Source organism: Sparus aurata, chromosome 18 (genome assembly GCF_900880675.1).
Source record: "Sparus aurata chromosome 18, fSpaAur1.1, whole genome shotgun sequence".
NCBI classification, from domain to species: Eukaryota; Metazoa; Chordata; class Actinopteri; order Spariformes; family Sparidae; genus Sparus; species Sparus aurata.
This window is the reverse complement of record NC_044204.1, coordinates 25,068,124-25,089,264: the sequence shown is the minus strand read 5'-3', so window position 1 is coordinate 25,089,264 and position 21,141 is coordinate 25,068,124. Positions and strand designations below refer to the sequence as shown.

The window sequence follows — 21,141 nt, the reverse complement described above, 5'->3', positions numbered from 1 at the left end:
ACTGAGAGGATTTCTAATTTTGTCTGCACTTTTTTTCCCCAAGATCTGTGGGGTTTTTTTTTTTTTGTTCCAACACAGACTTTGACAACTGATACCGCTGCTTAAAGGAACACAGACGAATGCTGTGAAGCAGCATCGAAGGGAAAAATTAAGTTGAAGGGCATTTATTTTATATTAAAGGATCTCAACTTACAAAATTCAAACTTTAAAGGGGCAAAGACCTTAAACTGAAAAGACTGAGTAGGACATTTAATTTTGTTATATGGACAATACAATTGAGTTATTTAATTTCCAATGTTGTGAGATTTGAATGTGTCCTATTTGCACAGTAGAGTTGGATATTGAGTTAAACTGAGGTATTCAAGTCAAAGTTATATGATTTACAGACAATGTATGTAAGGAAACAGAACTGAACCGAACTTGTTGGAAATATATATAAACGTTTTCTATCTTCCATGAACCTGTGTTTGTTCGTGTGTGGGCTGGAGTTCTTATTGCTCTTCAAAGAGTCTGCTACTGTCAATCTACTCAAGAATCTCAGAGATGAAAGAAATCTGTAGCAAATTCAACCCCTTGGTTTTGAGTTTAATGTATTTTGGTGAACTCTAAGCACTGATACCAAGAATATTAGGACCAGGATTGGTGCCAAAGACTTTCTATAGATAGATTACCCCCCCTCTCGGGTTACAGGTGTTCCATTGAGATTAAATCTTAGCCCAGCCTCGTCATTGTTGTGTACATATGGAACAATTCTGATGCACAAATTTGCATTTAGTTGTAACGTTGAGTGAAAATGGGGAAGCAGAGTGAGATTCATAGACACAATTGAAAAGCCATTTAAACAGTACAGAAATTACACTAGTTAGGCATCATGAATGTGCTACTGCAAGTCATAGGAAGACATTGTCCTAGTATGTTTGATCATCATTGACTTTCTGCATCGAAAGATTGCAAAAGCCTGTTAAATGGTACACAAACATTTCTGAGCAAAATTAAATGTTTACAGTTTTACGTTCGAATATTTTTCTTTGAAAATAGCCAATGAAGATTTGTTTTTGAAATGCAAAATATAGGTTGAAAGACAAAATGTCCTGATGTATAACCATTGATGTGCTCTACTGTGTTCTTCTACGTCATTAAGTAATGGATGTTGAATACAAAATAGATGTGTTAATAAAGAGCAACCAAAACTGATTTGACCAGGTGAGAAAAAAAAAAAAAAAAACTGATCTGAGCAGGTGAAAAAAATGGAAGCAGACGAATGGCTTTGACTCCGCTTAAAACAGGCAAATGCGCCTACCTCGAGAGGCTCCAACGAATCTTGAAACATCTCTGGAAAATCGCTTGGACTTTTCCTCAGAGTCTGGTCTGCAGGCAGGGTGTTGTCATTGTAAGACGTCACAAACTTAAAGTCACTGGTTCTAGATCCTGTTGTCAGGTATGCGTCATAGTTGTAAGCGCTGCGTAAAGTTCCTGTGCCGTCAACGTCTGCGTAATTAGGAGGGAGATAAGCGCTGGGGATGGCGACTGCTCCATCAAACAACAGTCGGGGCTTTCTCCTGCGACAAAACCTCACACCCAGGATGATAATGATGAAGGTCAGGAAAAAGGTGGACACAGACACCAGCGCGATGATCAGATAAGAGGTCAGTTTGGAATTCTTCTCGTCATAAGAAATGTCCTTCAGTTCTGGCACCTCAGCCAAGTTATCAGAAATAAGTAAATACATGGAACAGGTGGCCGACAGAGAGGGCTGTCCGTTATCTTTCACTGCCACAATAAGGTTCTGTTTCAGGCTGTCAGATTCAGAAATGTCCCGCTGTGTCCTGATCTCTCCGCTGTGGACACCGATAGTGAAAAGTCCCGGATCTGTGGATTTCACTATTTCATAGGACAGCCAGGCGTTCTGTCCGGAGTCCGCGTCCACCGCTATCACTTTGGACACCAGAGAGCCTCCGTGTGCAGCTTTGGGGACCAGCTCGGTCATGAAGGAGTTGCCCTCCGGAGCGGGGTATAGTATCTGAGGAGAGTTATCATTCACATCCGATACGAACACACTGACGGTCACGTTGCTGCTGAGAGGAGGAGAACCGTTGTCTCTGGCCATCACCTGCACTTTAAAACTCCTGAACTGTTCATAATCAAACGACCTCACAGCGTGGATCACCCCCGTGTCTCCGTTAACAGACACATAGGAGGACACCGGGGCACCGTTCACCTCACCGGGTAACAGAGAATAAATCACTGTACCGTTTTGTCTCCAGTCGGGGTCTCGAGCAGTAACGGAACATAAAGTGGAGCCGGGTTTGTTATTTTCACTCACATATGCGCTATACGACTGTTCCTCAAACACAGGTGGGTTGTCGTTGATGTCTGCTACAGATAACTGAACAGTTTTAGAGGAGGAGAGAGGTGGAGAGCCCTCGTCAGTGGCAGTGATTGTGATGTTGTAATCAGACACTAGTTCACGGTCCAGTTGTCCTGTTGTCACCAGAGAATAATAGTTTTTAATAGAAGGAACCAACTTAAAAGGGGCTCCTTGCTGAATGGAGCAGCGGACCTGTCTGTTATTGCCTGAGTCTGCATCCTGCACATGAATGATGCCCACCTCTGTACCAGGTGACACGTTCTCAGGTATGGGGTTTGCTAATGAATTAATATGTATGTCTGGGGCATTGTCATTCACGTCAGTTATATCTATTACAACCTTTGTTTCTGAGGAAAGGCCATAGCCATCTTTTCCTTCAATAAGCATTTCATATTTTGTCTCTTCCTCATAGTCAACATTTTGCGCTACTACAATTTCTCCAGTATTTTCATTCAAGGAAAATATTTGTTTTGCTGCATCACTTATTCCACTGAATTCATATGTTACTTTGCCATTCACTCCTTCATCTGCATCAGTAGCACTCACTATCACTACTACTGTATCTACAGGAGAGTTTTCAGGTAAAGAAGCCTCATAAACGGCCTGGCTGAACACCGGGGCGTTATCATTAGCATCCAGTACAGTGATTTGTATGACTGCAGTACCTGATCTCTGTGGATTACCACCATCGACTGCTATCAGCAATAAGGTCACTTCTTGCTGTTCCTCACGATCTAATTCTCTATCTAAAATGATCTCACTATATTTTGTACCAACAGAATTAGTCAGCACATTTAGAGCAAAGTAATTGTTTTTCTCTAAAATATAGTTTTGCACAGCGTTTTGTGCTATGTCTGCATCGCGTGCCGCATTTATTCTATAACGAGAGCCTTTGGGAGCCGATTCACCTATCTCAAGTTTAACGGCATCCTTCGCAAAAATGGGTGGATTGTCATTTATATCCACAATTTGCAAAGATATCCTGTGAGATTCGAGTGGATCCTCGAGTACCAATTCACATTTCAAAATGCATGAAATCTTCGCTCCACAAAGCTCCTCTCGATCAATTCGTTCAGCAACGATCAGTTCTCCGGTATCTATCTTTATCTCACAATAACGTTTACGGTATCCTTCGTGGACAATTCGAGCCTTCCGAGGTGGAAGCCTGCTTACTTGAAGCCCAAGATCCTTGGCTATATTTCCAATCACTGATCCTCGTTTCATTTCCTCCGGAAAAGAATAGCTCACGTCGCCATAAGACAGCTGTAACCCAAAAAGCAAAACCAGTAGGCCGCAGAAAAACATGCCTTGGAATCGGTTATATCCCATCATACAGCATTCAGACTATCCAGAAATATTAATATCCTCTTCAGTATTCCCCACAAACAAAAAACAGGAACGTGAATATCCGCGAGCAAGGGAAGAGAAATACTGTGTTGGCAAACAATGAGCAGGACAAGTGTGGGTGGAGACGCATGACGATTTCACATGGAGCCCTTTAAAGTGTTCCATTGGTAGACAGCGACACTCACAGCATGTGCGAAAGATTACAAATAGAGTCACCCACATGTTGTCAGTAAAGTTCATAGAAACCAACGCATCTAAGGACGATAGATAGATAACATTAAAGGCTAGATGATGTGTTTTTTTTAGAGGGGATACAAACTGAATGACTGCAAAAGTAGGCTGGAAAATCCCACGTATGTAGGGTATGCAATACATTAGTCGGCGCGTAAATAGGAATCATTAATCCAATTAAGGTGTGTTTGTGTAGACTGCATTATATTGTATTGTTTTCGGCTGTGCGTAAACATGCTGTTAATTTTGACTGCATGATATTAAGTATTTTAACTGCATCGCGATTATAACTGTGATTGACAAAAAGCTATTATAAATGACTTCCTCTAAATTCCGATGGGATACAATTCCACCGGAAAGAGCAGGCCACATTAACACAATAAAGTTAAACCACCACTTCTCAAACACATTACAAACATGCTCAGTAATTGGGTAGCGAGATAGCAGTGCAAGACACATCTTGTTTTCAAGTCACTGTGTACAACAAGATACAGACTGTAGTAATAATTCGACCACAATACTTGACTGTGGATTAAAGCTTAGCTATACACATACTACAATGAGTAAGAGGAACCAAAGTCACGAAAAATCTATGTACCAAGCCAAAGTTATAAATATATTTTCTGTAGTTAAATTACCACGATTTAAATCGGCAACAGAATGATTTAAAAGAAAACAGTGCTCGAAAACTCGAGGTTAACTGCAGGATAATGGACAGCAACGTATCATAAAACGAAACTTGAGGACATTTGCTCGTGTTGGTGGCATACATGAAAACAGATTTAGCCAATCAAATATTAATTTTCCTTAACATTATTGACTAAGTCCTTATGAATAAAGAATTATTTTCCAAACAAAATATTCTAGTCTTTGTTGGGGAATCAGTGACTGGTGACAAGAACAACATGTAGTCACTATAATATTATCAGAGTGGTTCAACACAAAGAATACAGGTTGTTTGCAAATCCATATCAGAAGCCTACCTCCAGTGATTCCTGTGATGCCCCAAATGCATCAGCAAAGTCTGATGGACTTTTCCTCAGAGTCTGGTCAGCAGGCAGTGTGTTGTCATTGTAAGATGTCACAAACTTAAAGTCACTGGTTCTAGATCCTGTTGTCAGGTATGCGTCATAGTTGTAAGCGCTGCGTAAAGTTCCCGTGCCGTCAACGTCTGCATAATTAGGAGGGAGATAAGCGCTGGGGATGGCGACTGCTCCATCAAACAACAGTCTGGGCTTTCTCCTGCGACAAAACCTCACACCCAGGATGATGATGATGAAGGTCAGGAAAAAGGTGGACACAGAGACCAGCGCGATGATCAGATAAGAAGTCAATTTGGAATTCTTCTCGTCATAAGAAATGTCCTTCAGTTCTGGCACCTCAGCCAAGTTATCTGAAATAAGTAAATACATGGAACAGGTGGCAGACAGAGAGGGCTGTCCGTTATCTTTCACTGCCACAATAAGGTTCTGTTTCATGCTGTCAGATTCAGAAATGTCCCGCTGTGTCCTGATCTCTCCGCTGTGGACACCGATAGTGAAAAGTCCCGGGTCAGTGGATTTCACTATTTCATAGGACAGCCAGGCGTTCTGTCCGGAGTCCGCGTCCACCGCTATCACTTTGGACACCAGAGAGCCTCCGTGTGCAGCTTTGGGGACCAGCTCGGTCATGAAGGAGTTGCCCTCCGGGGCGGGGTACAGTATCTGAGGAGAGTTGTCATTCACATCCGATACGAACACACTGACGCTCACGTTGCTGCTGAGAGGAGGAGAACCGTTGTCTCTGGCCATCACCTGCACTTTAAAACTCCTGAACTGTTCATAATCAAACGACCTCACAGCGTGGATCACCCCCGTGTCTCCATTAACAGACACATAGGAGGACACCGGGGCACCGTTCACCTCACCGGGTAACAGAGAATAAATCACTGTACCGTTTTGTCTCCAGTCGGGGTCTCGAGCAGTAACGGAACATAAAGTGGAGCCGGGTTTGTTATTTTCACTCACATATGCGCTGTACGACTGTTGCTCAAACACAGGTGGGTTGTCGTTGATGTCTGCTACAGATAACTGAACAGTTTTAGAGGAGGACAGAGGTGGAGAGCCCTCGTCAGTGGCAGTGATTGTGATGTTGTAATCAGACACTAGTTCACGGTCCAGTTGTCCTGTGGTCACCAGAGAATAATAGTTTTTAATAGAAGGAACCAACTTAAAAGGGGCTCCTTGCTGAATGGAGCAGCGGACCTGTCTGTTACTCTCCGAGTCTCTGTCCTGCACGTTAATGATACCCACCTCTGTACCGGATGACAGGTTCTCAGGTATGGGGTTAGTCAGTGATTTTAGATATATAACCGGTGCGTTGTCATTTACATCTGTTAGGTCTATGTAAACCTTAGCGTAAGAGCTTAATCCTAGTCCATCATTTGCCATGACTCGCAGCTCAAAGGAATTTTTCTTCTCAAAGTCTGTGTTACCAATGACTGTTATTTCTCCAGTTTTACCGTCAATAGAAAACAGCTTTTCATCTGCTTCTGAAACATGGCCAAAGTCATACGTCACGTCACCATTCACTCCTTCATCTGCATCAGTAGCACTTACTGTAACCACCACCGTTTCAAGAGGAGAGTTTTCAGGTAGACTGGCTTTATAAACGGCCTGGCTGAACACTGGGGCGTTATCATTAGCATCCAGTACAGTGACGTGTATCATTACAGTTCCTGATCTCTGAGGAGAGCCACCATCAATAGCTGTTAAAGGCAAATCAATCTCTTGTTGTGTCTCTCGATCAAGTTTGTTTTCTAGAACCAATTCAACTTTGCTAGCATCATTCATTAAAACAAAATGTCCATTCTTCTGTAGGCTGTACCTCTGAACAGAATTTTTTCCAATATCGGCGTCATGTGCTTCCTCGATTAGGAAACGAGTGCCCTTTTCTGCGGACTCGTGTATTTCCATTCTGAGTGAATCTCTTTTGAATTGCGGAGAGTTGTCATTTATATCTTGAACGTGTAGATTTATACGATGTAATTCTAACGGATTCTCCAGTACAAGCTCCAGGCCGAAAACGCAAGATGGTTTTGTGCCACAAAGACTCTCTCTGTCAAGCCGCTCAGCGACACTTAGATCTCCGTTTTTCAAATTTATAACACAAAATCGTTCGTTATTCCCGTCTGAATCAATGCGGGCCTTACGAGTTGAGAGCGTAGATATATCCAGACCAAGATCTTTGGCTATATTTCCAATGACTGTTCCTGGTTTCGCCTCTTCTGGGGTAGAATAGCTCACCTCGGCACATACGAATTGCAGCCCGAGCAGACAGACGACAATGCGTGTTACCAGGCCAGGCTTTGAAAATCCTTTGCGTTCCATTTTTGAAAATGATAAGTATCCACAGTGAGAAGAAGATATCTTAAAATGTATTTAGCTCAACAAGCGAATATGTGTGAGATGCACTACATCAGCATAATCCAAAGACAGAAATCAGCAACACGATCACACAGCTCGTTTCACATAACTGGATACACAACGCTTAGGAACAATGGGTGGAGACGCTGTGCTACACAGCATTGCAATGGTTCCTCGTAAACTGGTAGACAGCGACACAATGTGTTCATTTAAGAGAGAGCATGTGATAAAATATGTATGTGGTTGTCAGGTGAATGGCTTGTTATCAATATATCCCCATATAAGTATGGAGAGCAGAAGGTGACACCCTCGCAGATTAAAGGGAATAAATGTTTACTCAAACTAAATAATTGTTAGATATCGCCACAGTTGTTGATTAGATTAAACAGTGTGTGAAGTTAAATGCGTTTTTTGTTTAACGTAAAGCAAGACGTAACAGTTAAGGCAGCAAGCATTTTGCACTGATTGACAAAATTGTTTGATTAAGGAAAGATGCATTAAAGTGTCAAGATTTACTTTCGATATGTAACAGTTGTTTTTTCCTGTTTTCACTGTGGCTTCTATGCTTCTAAAAAGTGAACTATTCGGAAGCAGAATACACAGACTTGCTTTAAAACTGCTTTGAGTGCGCCAACCATGCACCCTTTCAGCACCATGGACAGAGCTTAATCGGCAACATAATGAGGACCACAAACGTCAGCTTTGAAGAACACATTCAGAAAAACTCACTTTTGCCTGAAACAAAAATGGGTTGTAGCTTCATTAGCTTGCAATGTACATGCTATTCTGTTAAATCAATAGCATCTAAAAATAAGGACATGCAAAGACTCATTACGTCACTCGTCCTGAAAACAGACAGACTGGTGTTGGTTACAGAAAACACTTAATATCTTGGTAATCTAAGGATGTTGTACTAATACTGAGGTCGCATCTGCCTGATGTCGAGCACACTCCCCCCCCCCCAAAAAAAGAAAAAAAAACATAATCATGAATGCGTTAAACAGTATCACTTTACGAGAGTATTGGAGTGGCATCATTGTGTTGGCTATTACAAAGTCTGCACACGATCCTATATCATAACAAGGCTTTTTGCAACAATTCCACATGTTTACCTTACATTGCTAGTACGTGTAAACATTAAACAAAACTGCCAAACTGCAAATAAACAATCAAAAAGGTGGATGTCACCAAAAAGGAGCTATAGAAGTAAATACATATTTGAACTAATGACCTGAACTGACCTATGTTTTCCACTCAATCCAGCTCATTTACATATTTACATTAGAAAAAATGCAATAAAATACATTACAATATAAGGCATCCGTCAACTTCAGGACAAGAAAAACCTCAGAGATTGTTAATGATTGTTTCACAAAGATAGAAAGATTGTTGGACTGCATTGCAATGCAAGAGATTTCCAATTGTACACAACTGAATCTATGTGTTGACGAACGTACCCTGGTAAATTGAAATCTTCCGACAAATAAAACAAAGATAAACACTGCTTTAGAAGAGTTTTAAAGGATTATATGTCCATGATAAGGAAATTCAAGAGAATGATGAAAAAAAAAAGAAAAAAAGAAAAGAAAGGAAGTCGAGGAGCTGGTGAACTGTATGGACCAACGGATAGCGTGTACAATCTTTGATAGACTGTAGCCTCTGAACTAAAAAGTGAGGTGAACACCGAAACCATAACTCTGAAATTCTTACCTGGGGAGAATTGTCAGAGTCGCCAAAAGCCTCAAGAAAATCTGTCGGACTTTTCCTCAGAGTCTGGTCAGCAGGCAGTGTGTTGTCATTGTAAGATGTCACAAACTTAAAGTCACTGGTTCTAGATCCTGTTGTCAGGTATGCGTCATAGTTGTAAGCGCTGCGTAAAGTTCCTGTGCCGTCAACATCTGCGTAATTAGGAGGGAGATAAGCGCTGGGGATGGCAACTGCTCCATCAAACAACAGTCTGGGCTTTCTCCTGCGACAAAACCTCACACCCAGGATGATGATGATGAAGGTCAGGAAAAAGGTGGACACAGACACCAGCGCGATGATCAGATAAGAGGTCAGTTTGGAATTCTTCTCGTCATAAGAAATGTCCTTCAGTTCTGGCACCTCAGCCAAGTTATCAGAAATAAGTAAATACATGGAACAGGTGGCAGACAGAGAGGGCTGTCCGTTATCTTTCACTGCCACAATAAGGTTCTGTTTCATGCTGTCAGATTCAGAAATGTCCCGCTGTGTCCTGATCTCTCCGCTGTGGACACCGATAGTGAAAAGTCCCGGATCGGTGGATTTCACTATTTCAAAGGACAACCAGGCGTTCTGTCCGGAGTCCGCGTCCACCGCTATCACTTTGGACACCAAAGAGCCTCCGTGTGCAGCTTTGGGGACCAGCTCGGTCATGAAGGAGTTGCCCTCCGGGGCGGGGTACAGTATCTGAGGAGAGTTGTCATTCACATCCGATACGAACACACTGACGCTCACGTTGCTGCTGAGAGGAGGAGAGCCGTTGTCTCTGGCCATCACCTGCACTTTAAAACTCCTGAACTGTTCATAATCAAACGACCTCAAAGCGTGGATCACCCCCGTGTCTCCGTTAACAGACACATAGGAGGACACCGGGGCACCGTTCACCTCAACGGGTAACAGAGAATAAATCACTGTACCGTTTTGTCTCCAATCGGGGTCTCGAGCAGTAACGGAACATAAAGTGGAGCCGGGTTTGTTATTTTCACTCACATATGCGCTGTACGACTGTTCCTCAAACACAGGTGGGTTGTCGTTGATGTCCGCTACAGATAACTGAACAGTTTTAGAGGAGGACAGAGGTGGAGAGCCATCGTCAGTGGCAGTGATTGTGATGTTGTAATCAGACACTAGTTCACGGTCCAGTTGTCCTGTGGTCACTAGAGAATAATAGTTTTTAATAGAAGGAACCAACTTAAAAGGGGCTCCTTGCTGAATGGAGCAGCGGACCTGTCCGTTACTCTCCGAGTCTCTGTCCTGCACGTTAATGATGCCCACCTCTGTACCAGGTGACACGTTCTCAGGTATGGGGTTAGACAGTGAATTCAGGTATATCACTGGAGCATTATCATTCGTATCAGTAGCATCTATTATAACTTTGGCGTAAGAAGTTAGTCCTAACCCGTCTTTAGCCTGCACTCTCATTTCAAAAGAACTATTTTCTTCAAAGTCAATCACACCAGTTACTCTGATTTCTCCGGTTTTAGGATCAATAGTGAAAACATTTACAATGTCATCAGACACGTGGCCAAAGTGATACGTCACATCTCCATTCACTCCTTCATCTGCGTCAGTAGCACTAACAGTAATCACTATGGTATCTACAGGAGAGTTTTCAGGCAGACTGGCTTCATAAACGGCCTGGCTGAACACTGGGGCGTTATCATTAGCATCCAGCACAGTGACGTGTATGACTACAGTACCTGATCTCTGAGGAGAGCCACCATCTAGAGCTGTGAGGAGCAAATTAATCTCCTTTTGTTTCTCTCTATCGAGTTTATTTTCCAGTACGAGTTCAACCTTGCTGCTGTCAACAGCGAGAATAAAGTTATAATTTTTTTGTAGGTTGTACCTCTGAACAGCATTCTGACCTATATCTGCGTCATGGGCCTCCTCGATAGAGAAGCGGTTACCCTTGTCAGCTGACTCACGTATTTCCATTTCAATCAAATTTTCTCTGAATTTTGGTGAATTGTCGTTCACATCTTGAATATGAAGACTCAGTCGATGAAGCTCCAAAGGATTTTCCAACACCAGATCTACTTTAACAACACACGAGGGTTTTTTGCCACAAAGGCTTTCTCTGTCCATTCTCTCCGATGTGATCAAATCTCCGGTATTCAGATTAATGTCACAGTAGTCCTTACGAGTTCCCTCAAAATCAATACGGGCTTTTCTTGAAGATAAGATCATGGAATCAAGACCAAGATCCTTGGCTATATTCCCAATAACCGATCCGCGCTTCATTTCTTCTGGAAAAGAATAACTCAGGTCACCATGAACAAGCTGCAGCGTTACAAAAAAAGAAGCGAAGCAGAATAACGGACGAAGGGCTGAAAATCCTTTGTCTCCCATCCTGACACAAAACTGCGTTCTCGCCTTTTGCAAATAATTTTCCAGTGCGAAGAAATATACGAAGTCCAAAACACGCAATGATCCAACCTCACAACAGTGTGCACCATAAAAAACAGTCGGAAATGTGAGCTTTTCTTTTCTGGAAAATCCGCAGCTGATTATCTATGTAATAGTGGGTGGAGTGGTGGCTGCAAATATTCTGTCAGCCAACAGCGACACCATGAGTCATTTTTTTTAATCTTCACATTGGTATCTAATACTTACTCTGTCACAGAGTGTGGAAAAAAACATTTAGATATCAGTAACACGCGTTTGAATGAACTGTTCATGTGTGGCAAATCGTTCATTATAAAGTGAAGGCGTGATATTCGTGGAGTAAAGCACTGTAAAATTCACGAACGCCATTATTGTAATTAACAGAAGGTATTGTAATGTGAAACGACTGTTGATCGCTCCATTCATTAAAAGTAGATAATGCGAATTAGGAGAAAAAAACTTATCCGGCTGCAGTCCTGCCTGGGCTCCTGAGGAGAACTTCAGCACCATGGAGAGAAAACTTTCAATCTTACAAGGCTGATAGCAAAAATGTATTGACAGATGTGTTGGTTTTTTCGTAAGTGTTCTGTGACTGAACTAATGACAGAGACTGCGTCACAAAATTAATTATTGACTTTTCTTACACCTGAACCGACTGCCTACGTTTGGCTGACGTAGAAATTGGAAAAATGTTTCACAAATCGCAGATGAGTGATACTCGATGACACATGCTTAAACAAGTAAAATTGAGTCTCGTGACAAACTGAGCAAAAGCTTTGTGTTAAAAAAAATCATACTATGCCAGCTTCATTCATAAAAATGCTCGACAATGTGTATCCGCGTGAAGGTCAGCTTCTCTGCCGGCAGCGACCAGGAGAAACCAACTCCCTCATCAGGAAACATTTTGTTGTTCTAAATAATGAACTTATCTAATTTAGATTGATCCAACAATAGCAACTCAAAAAAAGAAAGGACCTGAATTATTAAGACCATATTTTGCCGTTGAATCACATTCAAAGTCTATACTTCTGAAGGAAGCAGTGACACCGTTGATGTATATTTGTGGGCAACCGCGGGGAAGGAAAAGTAAACAGGGCATCAAAAAAGAAAACAAGTAAGGAGTCATGTGGTACTGAGGTAATAATGGCAAAGAATATATGAATGCATTCCTTTACTGACGCAATTTATGATGCAACCAGTCACCAGAAGAACAAATGTCTCCCTCAATTATTCAAAACCTTGTCTTTAAATACAAAAAAAAAAAAATGTCATTTGAAGTGTAAAGATGGTAAAACATGCTGCACCCAGACACACAATGAAAGGATTTAATAAACAAACAATGATGAATTGTAACCAGTGAATACTTTGAAGAGGTCCTACCTCTACAGAAGTCTCTAAATCGTCGAACGGATCAACGAAGTCTGACGGACTTTTTCTCAGAGTCTGGTCAGCAGGCAGTGTGTTGTCATTGTAAGATGTCACAAACTTAAAGTCACTGGTTCTAGATCCTGTTGTCAGGTATGCGTCATAGTTGTAAGCGCTGCGTAAAGTTCCTGTAGCGTCAACATCTGCGTAATTAGGAGGGAGATAAGCGCTGGGGATGGCGACTGCTCCATCAAACAACAGTCTGGGCTTTCTCCTGCGACAAAACCTCACACCCAGGATGATGATGATGAAGGTCAGGAAAAAGGTGGACACAGACACCAGAGCGATGATCAGATAAGAAGTCAGTTTGGAATTCTTCTCGTCATAAGAAATGTCCTTCAGTTCTGGCACCTCAGCCAAGTTATCAGAAATAAGTAAATACATGGAACAGGTGGCAGACAGAGAGGGCTGTCCGTTATCTTTCACTGCCACAATAAGGTTCTGTTTCATGCTGTCAGATTCAGAAATGTCCCGCTGTGTCCTGATCTCTCCGCTGTGGACACCGATAGTGAAAAGTCCCGGATCAGTGGATTTCACTATTTCATAGGACAGCCAGGCGTTCTGTCCGGAGTCCGCGTCCACCGCTATCACTTTGGACACCAGAGAGCCTCCGTTTGCAGCTTTGGGGACCAGCTCGGTCATGAAGGAGTTGCCCTCCGGGGCGGGGTACAGTATCTGAGGAGAGTTGTCATTCACATCCGATACGAACACACTGACGGTCACGTTGCTGCTGAGAGGAGGAGAGCCGTTGTCTCTGGCCATCACCTGCACTTTAAAACTCCTGAACTGTTCATAATCAAACGACCTCACAGCGTGGATCACCCCCGTGTCTCCGTTAACAGACACATAGGAGGACACTGTGGCACCGTTCACCTCACCGGGTAACAGAGAATAAATCACTGTACCGTTTTGTCTCCAGTCGGGGTCTCGAGCAGTAACGGAACATAAAGTCGAGCCGGGTTTGTTATTTTCACTCACATATGCGCTGTACGACTGTTCCTCAAACACAGGTGGGTTGTCGTTGATGTCTGCTACAGATAACTGAACAGTTTTAGAGGAGGACAGAGGTGGAGAGCCCTCGTCAGTGGCAGTGATTGTGATGTTGTAATCAGACACTAGTTCACGGTCCAGTTGTCCTGTGGTCACCAGAGAATAATAGTTTTTAATAGAAGGAACCAACTTAAAAGGGGCTCCTTGCTGAATGGAGCAGCGGACCTGTCTGTTACTCTCTGAGTCTCTGTCCTGCACGTTAATGATGCCCACCTCTGTATCAGGTGACACATTCTCAGGTATGGGATTATTAAGAGATTTTAAATTGATTTCAGGTGGGTTGTCATTAATATCGGAGATTTCAATTACAACTTTGGAATCTGAAGTAAGGCCATATCCATCTTTGGCTTCTACTCGCATTTCATATACTGACTCTTTCTCGAAATCTAGAGGCCCTATTACTTTAATTTGACCTGTAGTGTGATTTAGCACAAATGCTCTTCTGCCCGTTTCTGAAATACGACTTATTTCATAAGTCACCTCACCATTCAGACCTTCATCTGCATCAGTTGCAGCCACTGTAACCACTACAGTATTTAGAGGAGAGTTTTCCGCTAGACTGGCTTCATACACGGTCTGGCTAAACACTGGGGCGTTATCATTAGCATCTAGAACAGTCACATGCACGGTTGCAGTGCCAGTTCTTTGAGGACTGCCTCCATCTAGTGCAGTGAGCAGTAATCTCAATTCCTGCTGTTCCTCGCGGTCTAATTCCCTATTCAACACTAGCTCTGCAAATTTCCCCCCATCTGACTTTGACTGTATTTTTAATACTAAATAATCATTCGTCTGCAATGCGTAGCTTTGAACAGTGTTTTGCCCGATATCAATATCGTGTGCCTCCAAAACACGGAACCGAGATCCTTTCACGGCCAATTCATTGATTTCTATCTTGATTTCATTTTTAGGAAAAACTGGCGGATTGTCGTTGATATCGTGTATTTGTAGTGTTATGCTGTGTAACTCTAGAGGTGCCTCTAAGATCAACTCAAATTTAAGGATGCAAGATACCTTTTCTCCACAAAGAGCCTCTCTATCGATTCTTTCAGCTACAATCAAATCTCCAGTGTTAAGGTTTAAGTTACAGTACCGTTCGCGGTTCAGCTCGCCGTCAATGCGGGCCTTTCGAGCAGATAATTTTCCCACGTTCAAACCGAGGTCCTTTGCTATATTTCCTATGACAGATCCGGGTTTCATTTCTTCAGGAATAGAAAAGCTCACGTCTCCGTGACCGATGTGAAGCAGCTGAAGAAAGAAAGCAAAGCTATAAAGCAGGCCTGCCGCCGAACATCCATTGTGTGCCATCCTGGGATAAGAATGGAGAACAATTCAAAAACGTTGGATGGTGTGGTTTATTCCTGTGCAGAAAATCGTGCCGTCCACATTAAAATAATCGATCATCAATTGTACTTGCAAAGTGTTTCTCAAACGAACGGCTGTGCAAAGCACATCCAATGGTGCAATTCGACGAGGAGAAAATCAAGTCGAAAGCAACAAAGCACGAGCAAGGGGTGGAGGCGTTTCCTCTGTTGGTGAACAGCGACACTAAGAGTGCAAATACATTTCTGCACGTGGAAGATCAAAACTAAATGCTGCGATTCGAGCTGTTTTCTGATTTGTTTTATTATATATCAGCCCCAATCTTGGCGAAAAGATAACAAGTCGTGAATGTTAGTACTTTGGACAGTTTTGTTATAGATAATGACCGCTTAATTTCCACGAAAAATATCATAACATTAGTTTGACAAATAGACAAGCCGATCTTTAAAATGCTACTGTGGTTTGGGTTGTTGACTTTACAAGAAAACAACAAGTATGTGTCAGACCTGCAAACTAGTGGTGTCTAGTCTGGATAAAAACCATTTCATCTCTGGCTCCAGAAGAAAATCATTACTCCAGTCCACACATAATTTCATAGACAAGAGTACCACAGAGGAGGATAATGCGTGGATGTACTGGGGAGATGAACAGAAGCTATAATCTTAAAGTGGAATTCTAAAATGGGAACCAGTGAATACTAGGGTTCAAATCTTAAAACAAGTCAATATGTGTTGTAATTACACTCTACTGTTCGCTGGTGGGTAGACCAGAGAAACATGCAATCCACTTAGAAAACATATTGTAAGGTGATTGGCATGAAGATGCTTCTATGTTGAATTTAATTTGTGATGGTTTCCTTTGTAAAAGTGAGATATGTGCCTTTCATTTATTTCCTACAAATGTTATTCTCCCTTGTTTTTTTCTTGAAGTCGATTATGACTTTGGAAAACAGAATTAAAATTTGCACAAGAAGTTTGGAGTACTCAAAAAAACATACAAAAACCTGTCTAAGGCTGCCTGAAATGTATCTATAAAGTATCTATAAAAGGGACTATGGCTCTTTGTCAGCACAATACAGCAATAATTATATGCTACAGCTAAGTGATTCAGCTATAAAAAGACTTAAGCTACAATAAGACTGTTTTAGTAAATGATTTCTTTGTCAGGATAATAATTCGGGCTAACCGGCCTTCAATAAATGCCAATGAGATCAGAATAAGCATTTTTACATTCATTTTGGGACAATTTTGATATTTTGAGAAAAAAATGTAATCACAAGATAAGTGCTTGCCTCTGAAACACTGACAGTACATTCTGGCATGAAAGGCACAAAATGACTTGATGGAAGACAGTACTGAACCTTCTCTCTAGCAACACTGTCAAAAAGATACTGTTAAGTATTGTAAAGGTGGTACAACCTTGAGCTATCATGAATTAAGAATGAGCAGCTGAACAAGGTCAATGTAGTGAAACAACAGTTGTACACCAAACGTGTGCTTAATTATGATCAACCTAATTGAAAACAACGTGAACATATGAACATAAGGATGTTTGTGTGTACAGACAACATTCTCCTATGAGCCAAGGAAAATCAAGATGTAGAATCTCACACACTGCCTACTGTATTGACATTTACAGTTACCTTCCAAAAGCTATTAAAGACCACTACAACAACATTCATGTCATTATCTGTCACCCTAAACTTTCTATGAGTTATCATTATCGGGACTATTTCTATGTGATAACAATGAATTTTGTAAGTCACATTTACTGGGACAAGGTTTAACCTTTTGCTATGCTATAGTAAAAAAGCATGAAGACACTAGTTTTGCCAAACCATATGTCCAAATACTAATTGTAAAACTTCACACTAGACAAGAATATTCACTACTTTCACAGTTTCTTCCTTGAAATGCTGCAGGGTGGGTGAGGAGAATACCAGACTATCAATTTGATTGTTTCTTTGACCAAACAAAAAAGAACATTGAATAGATGCTGAATGAAAAGAAACATCATAGATCAAATGATAAGATTGTTAGACCTCTCATAGGCCGAACAACTTCATTTGAAGTGAATAACTTAGAGACATTCCTATGGGCAAACCTGTCAAAAAGGATTGTGAAAAATGGTTAGAATGAATGTTCAAGATAGGAAACGATTCCTACCTCTGGAGACCCATCTGACACTCCAAAAACATCTGTAAAGTCTGATGGACTTTTCCTCAGAGTCTGGTCAGCAGGCAGTGTGTTGTCATTGTAAGATGTCACAAACTTAAAGTCGCTGGTTCTAGATCCTGTTGTCAGGTATGCGTCATAGTTGTAAGCGCTGCGTAAAGTTCCTGTACCGTCAACATCTGCGTAATTAGGGGGGAGATAAGCGCTGGGGATGGCGACTGCTCCATCAAACAACAGTCTGGGCTTTCTCCTGCGACAAAACCTCACACCCAGGATGATGATGATGAAGGTCAGGAAAAAGGTGGAAACAGACACCAGAGCGATGATCAGATAAGAGGTCAGTTTAGAATTCTTCTCGTCATAAGAAATGTCCTTCAGTTCTGGCACCTCAGCCAAGTTATCAGAAATAAGTAAATACATGGAACAGGTGGCAGACAGAGAGGGCTGTCCGTTATCTTTCACTGCCACAATAAGGTTCTGTTTCATGCTGTCAGATTCAGAAATGTCCCGCTGTGTCCTGATCTCTCCGCTGTGGACACCGATAGTGAAAAGTCCCCGGATCAGTGGATTTCACTATTTCATAGGACAGCCAGGCGTTCTGTCCGGAGTCCGCGTCCACCGCTATCACTTTGGACACCAGAGAGCCTCCGTGTGCAGCTTTGGGGACCAGCTCGGTCATGAAAGAGTTGCCCTCCGGGGCGGGGTACAGTATCTGAGGAGAGTTGTCATTCACATCCGATACGAACACGCTGACGGTCACGTTGCTGCTGAGAGGAGGAGAACCGTTGTCTCTGGCCATCACCTGCACTTCAAAACTCCTGAACTGTTCATAATCAAACGACCTCACAGCGTGGATCACCCCCGTGTCTCCGTTAACAGACACGTAGGAGGACACCGGGGCACCGTTCACCTCACCGGGTAACAGAGAATAAATCACTGTACCGTTTTGTTTCCAGTCGGGGTCTCGAGCAGTAACGGCACATAAAGTGGAGCCGGGTTTGTTATTTTCACTCACATATGTGCTGTACGACTGTTCCTCAAACACAGGTGGGTTGTCGTTGATGTCTGCTACATATAACTGAACAGTTTTAGAGGAGGACAGAGGTGGAGAGCCCTCGTCAGTGGCAGTGATTGTGATGTTGTAATCAGACACTAGTTCACGGTCCAGTTGTCCTGTGGTCACCAGAGAATAATAGTTTTTAATAGAAGGAACCAACTTAAAAGGGGCTCCTTGCTGAATGGAGCAGCGGACCTGTCCGTTACTCTCTGAGTCTCTGTCCTGCACGTTAATGATGCCCACCTCTGTACCAGGTGACACGTTCTCAGGTATGGGGTTAGTCAGGGATTTCAGGTATATTACTGGAGCATTATCATTCTTATCAGTGACATCTATAATAACTTTGGCGTAAGAAGTAAGTCCTAAACCGTCTTTAGCTTGTACTCTCATTTCAAAAGAACTGTCTTCTTCAAAGTCAATCACACCAGTTACTCTGATTTCTCCCCTTTTAGGATCAATAGTGAAAACATTTACATCGTCATCAGACACGTGGCCAAAGTGATACGTCACATCTCCATTCGCTCCTTCATCTGCATCAGTAGCACTAACAGTAATCACTATGGTATCTGGAGGAGAGTTTTCAGGCAGACTGGCTTTATAAACGGCCTGGCTGAACACTGGGGCGTTATCATTAGCATCCAGCACAGTGACGTGTATGACTACAGTACCTGATCTCTGAGGAGAGCCACCATCTAGAGCTGTGAGGAGCAGATTAATCTCCTTTTGCTTCTCTCGATCAAGTGTATTTTCCAGTACGAGTTCAACCTTGTTGCTGTCAACAGCAAGGATAAAGTTATCGTTCTTTAGAAGATTGTACCTCTGAACAGCATTTTGACCTATATCTGCGTCATGGGCCTCCTCAATAGAAAAGCGGGTACCCTTTTCAGCCGATTCGCTTATTTCCATTACAATCAAATTTTCTCTGAATTTTGGTGAGTTGTCGTTTACATCTTGAATATGAAGACTCAGTCGATGAAGCTCCAAAGGATTTTCTAACACCAGATCTACTTTCACAACACACGAGGGTTTTTTGCCACAAAGGCTTTCTCTGTCCATTCTGTCCGATGTGATCAAATCTCCGGTATTCATATTAATGTCACAGTAACGCTTTTGAGTCCCCTCGAAATCAGCACGGGCATTTCTTGAAGATAAGGTCCTCAGATCGAGCCCAAGATCTTTGGCTATATTTCCAATAACAGACCCGCGTTTCATCTCCTCTGGAATAGAATAACTAAGGTCGCCATTAACGAGGTATAGCGTCACGATAAAGGAAACGAATGCGAAGATCTGACGAAGGGCCGAAAATCCTTTGTCTCCCATCCTGATACAAAACCGCGTCCTGAATTTGTTGAAATTAGACGTCCCAGAACAAAGAAATGAAAGCTGTCCAAAACCACGCAATAATCCAACTTCACAACAGTATGAACCATAAAACACGGTAAAAAATGTGAGTGTTTCTTGGGTGGAAAATCTGCAGCTGATGTATATGTAGTAGTAGTGGGTGGAGTGGTGGATGTCTTTTATCTGTCAGCCAACAGCGACACCATGAGTTATTTTCTATCTCAACACTAGCATGCAATATATTTTCTCTCACAAGGTGTGAAAAAAAAACATTAAGATGCTATTTACACACGTTTAGGTGAGCCGCTCATGTGGGATACATGTTTGTCTTTCTAAAAAAACAAAAAAAACAAAACAAAACACATAGACGGTAAGTTCGTTGGCACTGGCTCAGTTTTGGAGAAATAAATGTTCTTCAGCCTGGCTCAACAGAGTTCAGTGAGCTTTAGGAACATAATATATTTAACCTTGCCATATAGAATTTGCTTTATATGAGTTCAGAAAACAAAGAGTACTGTATGAGCCTCCGAAAGAGAAGGAAAAGTAAAACGTTGAGTCCGAAACTCTAACAGTCACCAAGACCACGATTGTAATGTGACATGAGGTAAGTGTAATATAAAACTACTGTTGAGCGCTCCGTATGAAGAAAACGGCCGAGGCAGTGAGATAAATTACAACGACCCAATGTTTTATATAAATATAAAATATCATCATTATTCAAATGTGGACACCATGGATGACAAAAAGACAAATTTTCAGCGGAGCCAGACTGTTTCAGCACCATGGACAGATGCTTTTGGATATGAAAGGACAGGTGGTACAAGCTTGTAAAGTGTAACTGAACATTGACCCTAAACCGTAAGCAACCTACAGTTATGCAGACTTAGAAATCGGAGCAATATTTGCATCACTTGCTGGTAATTTATGATGAGTGACACATGCTGATGACTGAAAATGTGTTTTACAGCGAGACATATGAAAGTGAAAACTCACGAGAGCATGAACAAAACGCTTGATTATGAAATTATAATTCGGTGACAGCTTCGCTTGTTACTTAACATTTGAGACAGAAATAGTGTTGTCTCTATAAAATTTCCCATGAGGTCTAGCTCTTCACCAGGAAAATCAGTAAGCCCTTGCTTTGCTTGCGAATGATGTTGTTTTAATAGCAAAGTAGTTTCACTTAAGAGAGTCCGCAACTGGCAGCTTAGTTCAACAAACGAATGAGAAATAACGATCAAGACAGAGCAATTTGTAAACAAATTGTATCTAAAAAATGCATCGTTCTGAGAC

At 42.0% G+C, this 21,141-nt stretch overlaps 1 protein-coding gene across 8 annotated transcripts in view; it reads right to left on the bottom strand.

Moving 5' to 3' along the window:
• Window positions 1-21,141, bottom strand: part of LOC115568600 (protocadherin gamma-C5-like) — a 281,207-nt gene that overhangs the window by 257,212 nt on the left and 2,854 nt on the right. For 2 of the 8 annotated variants that reach the window (XM_030396067.1, XM_030396074.1), the window contains exon 1: window positions 12,862-15,465. The exons of 3 other annotated variants lie outside the window; for them this stretch is intronic. In XM_030396067.1, the coding sequence (XP_030251927.1) occupies window positions 12,862-15,261 (2,400 nt within the window). In that variant the 5' untranslated portion in view covers window positions 15,262-15,465. Of the gene's footprint in view, window positions 1-1,300; window positions 3,856-4,929; window positions 7,490-12,861; window positions 15,466-21,141 lie in introns of those variants that run through there. 3 more of the 8 variants (XM_030396095.1, XM_030396079.1, XM_030396070.1) reach the window with 3 other exon arrangements.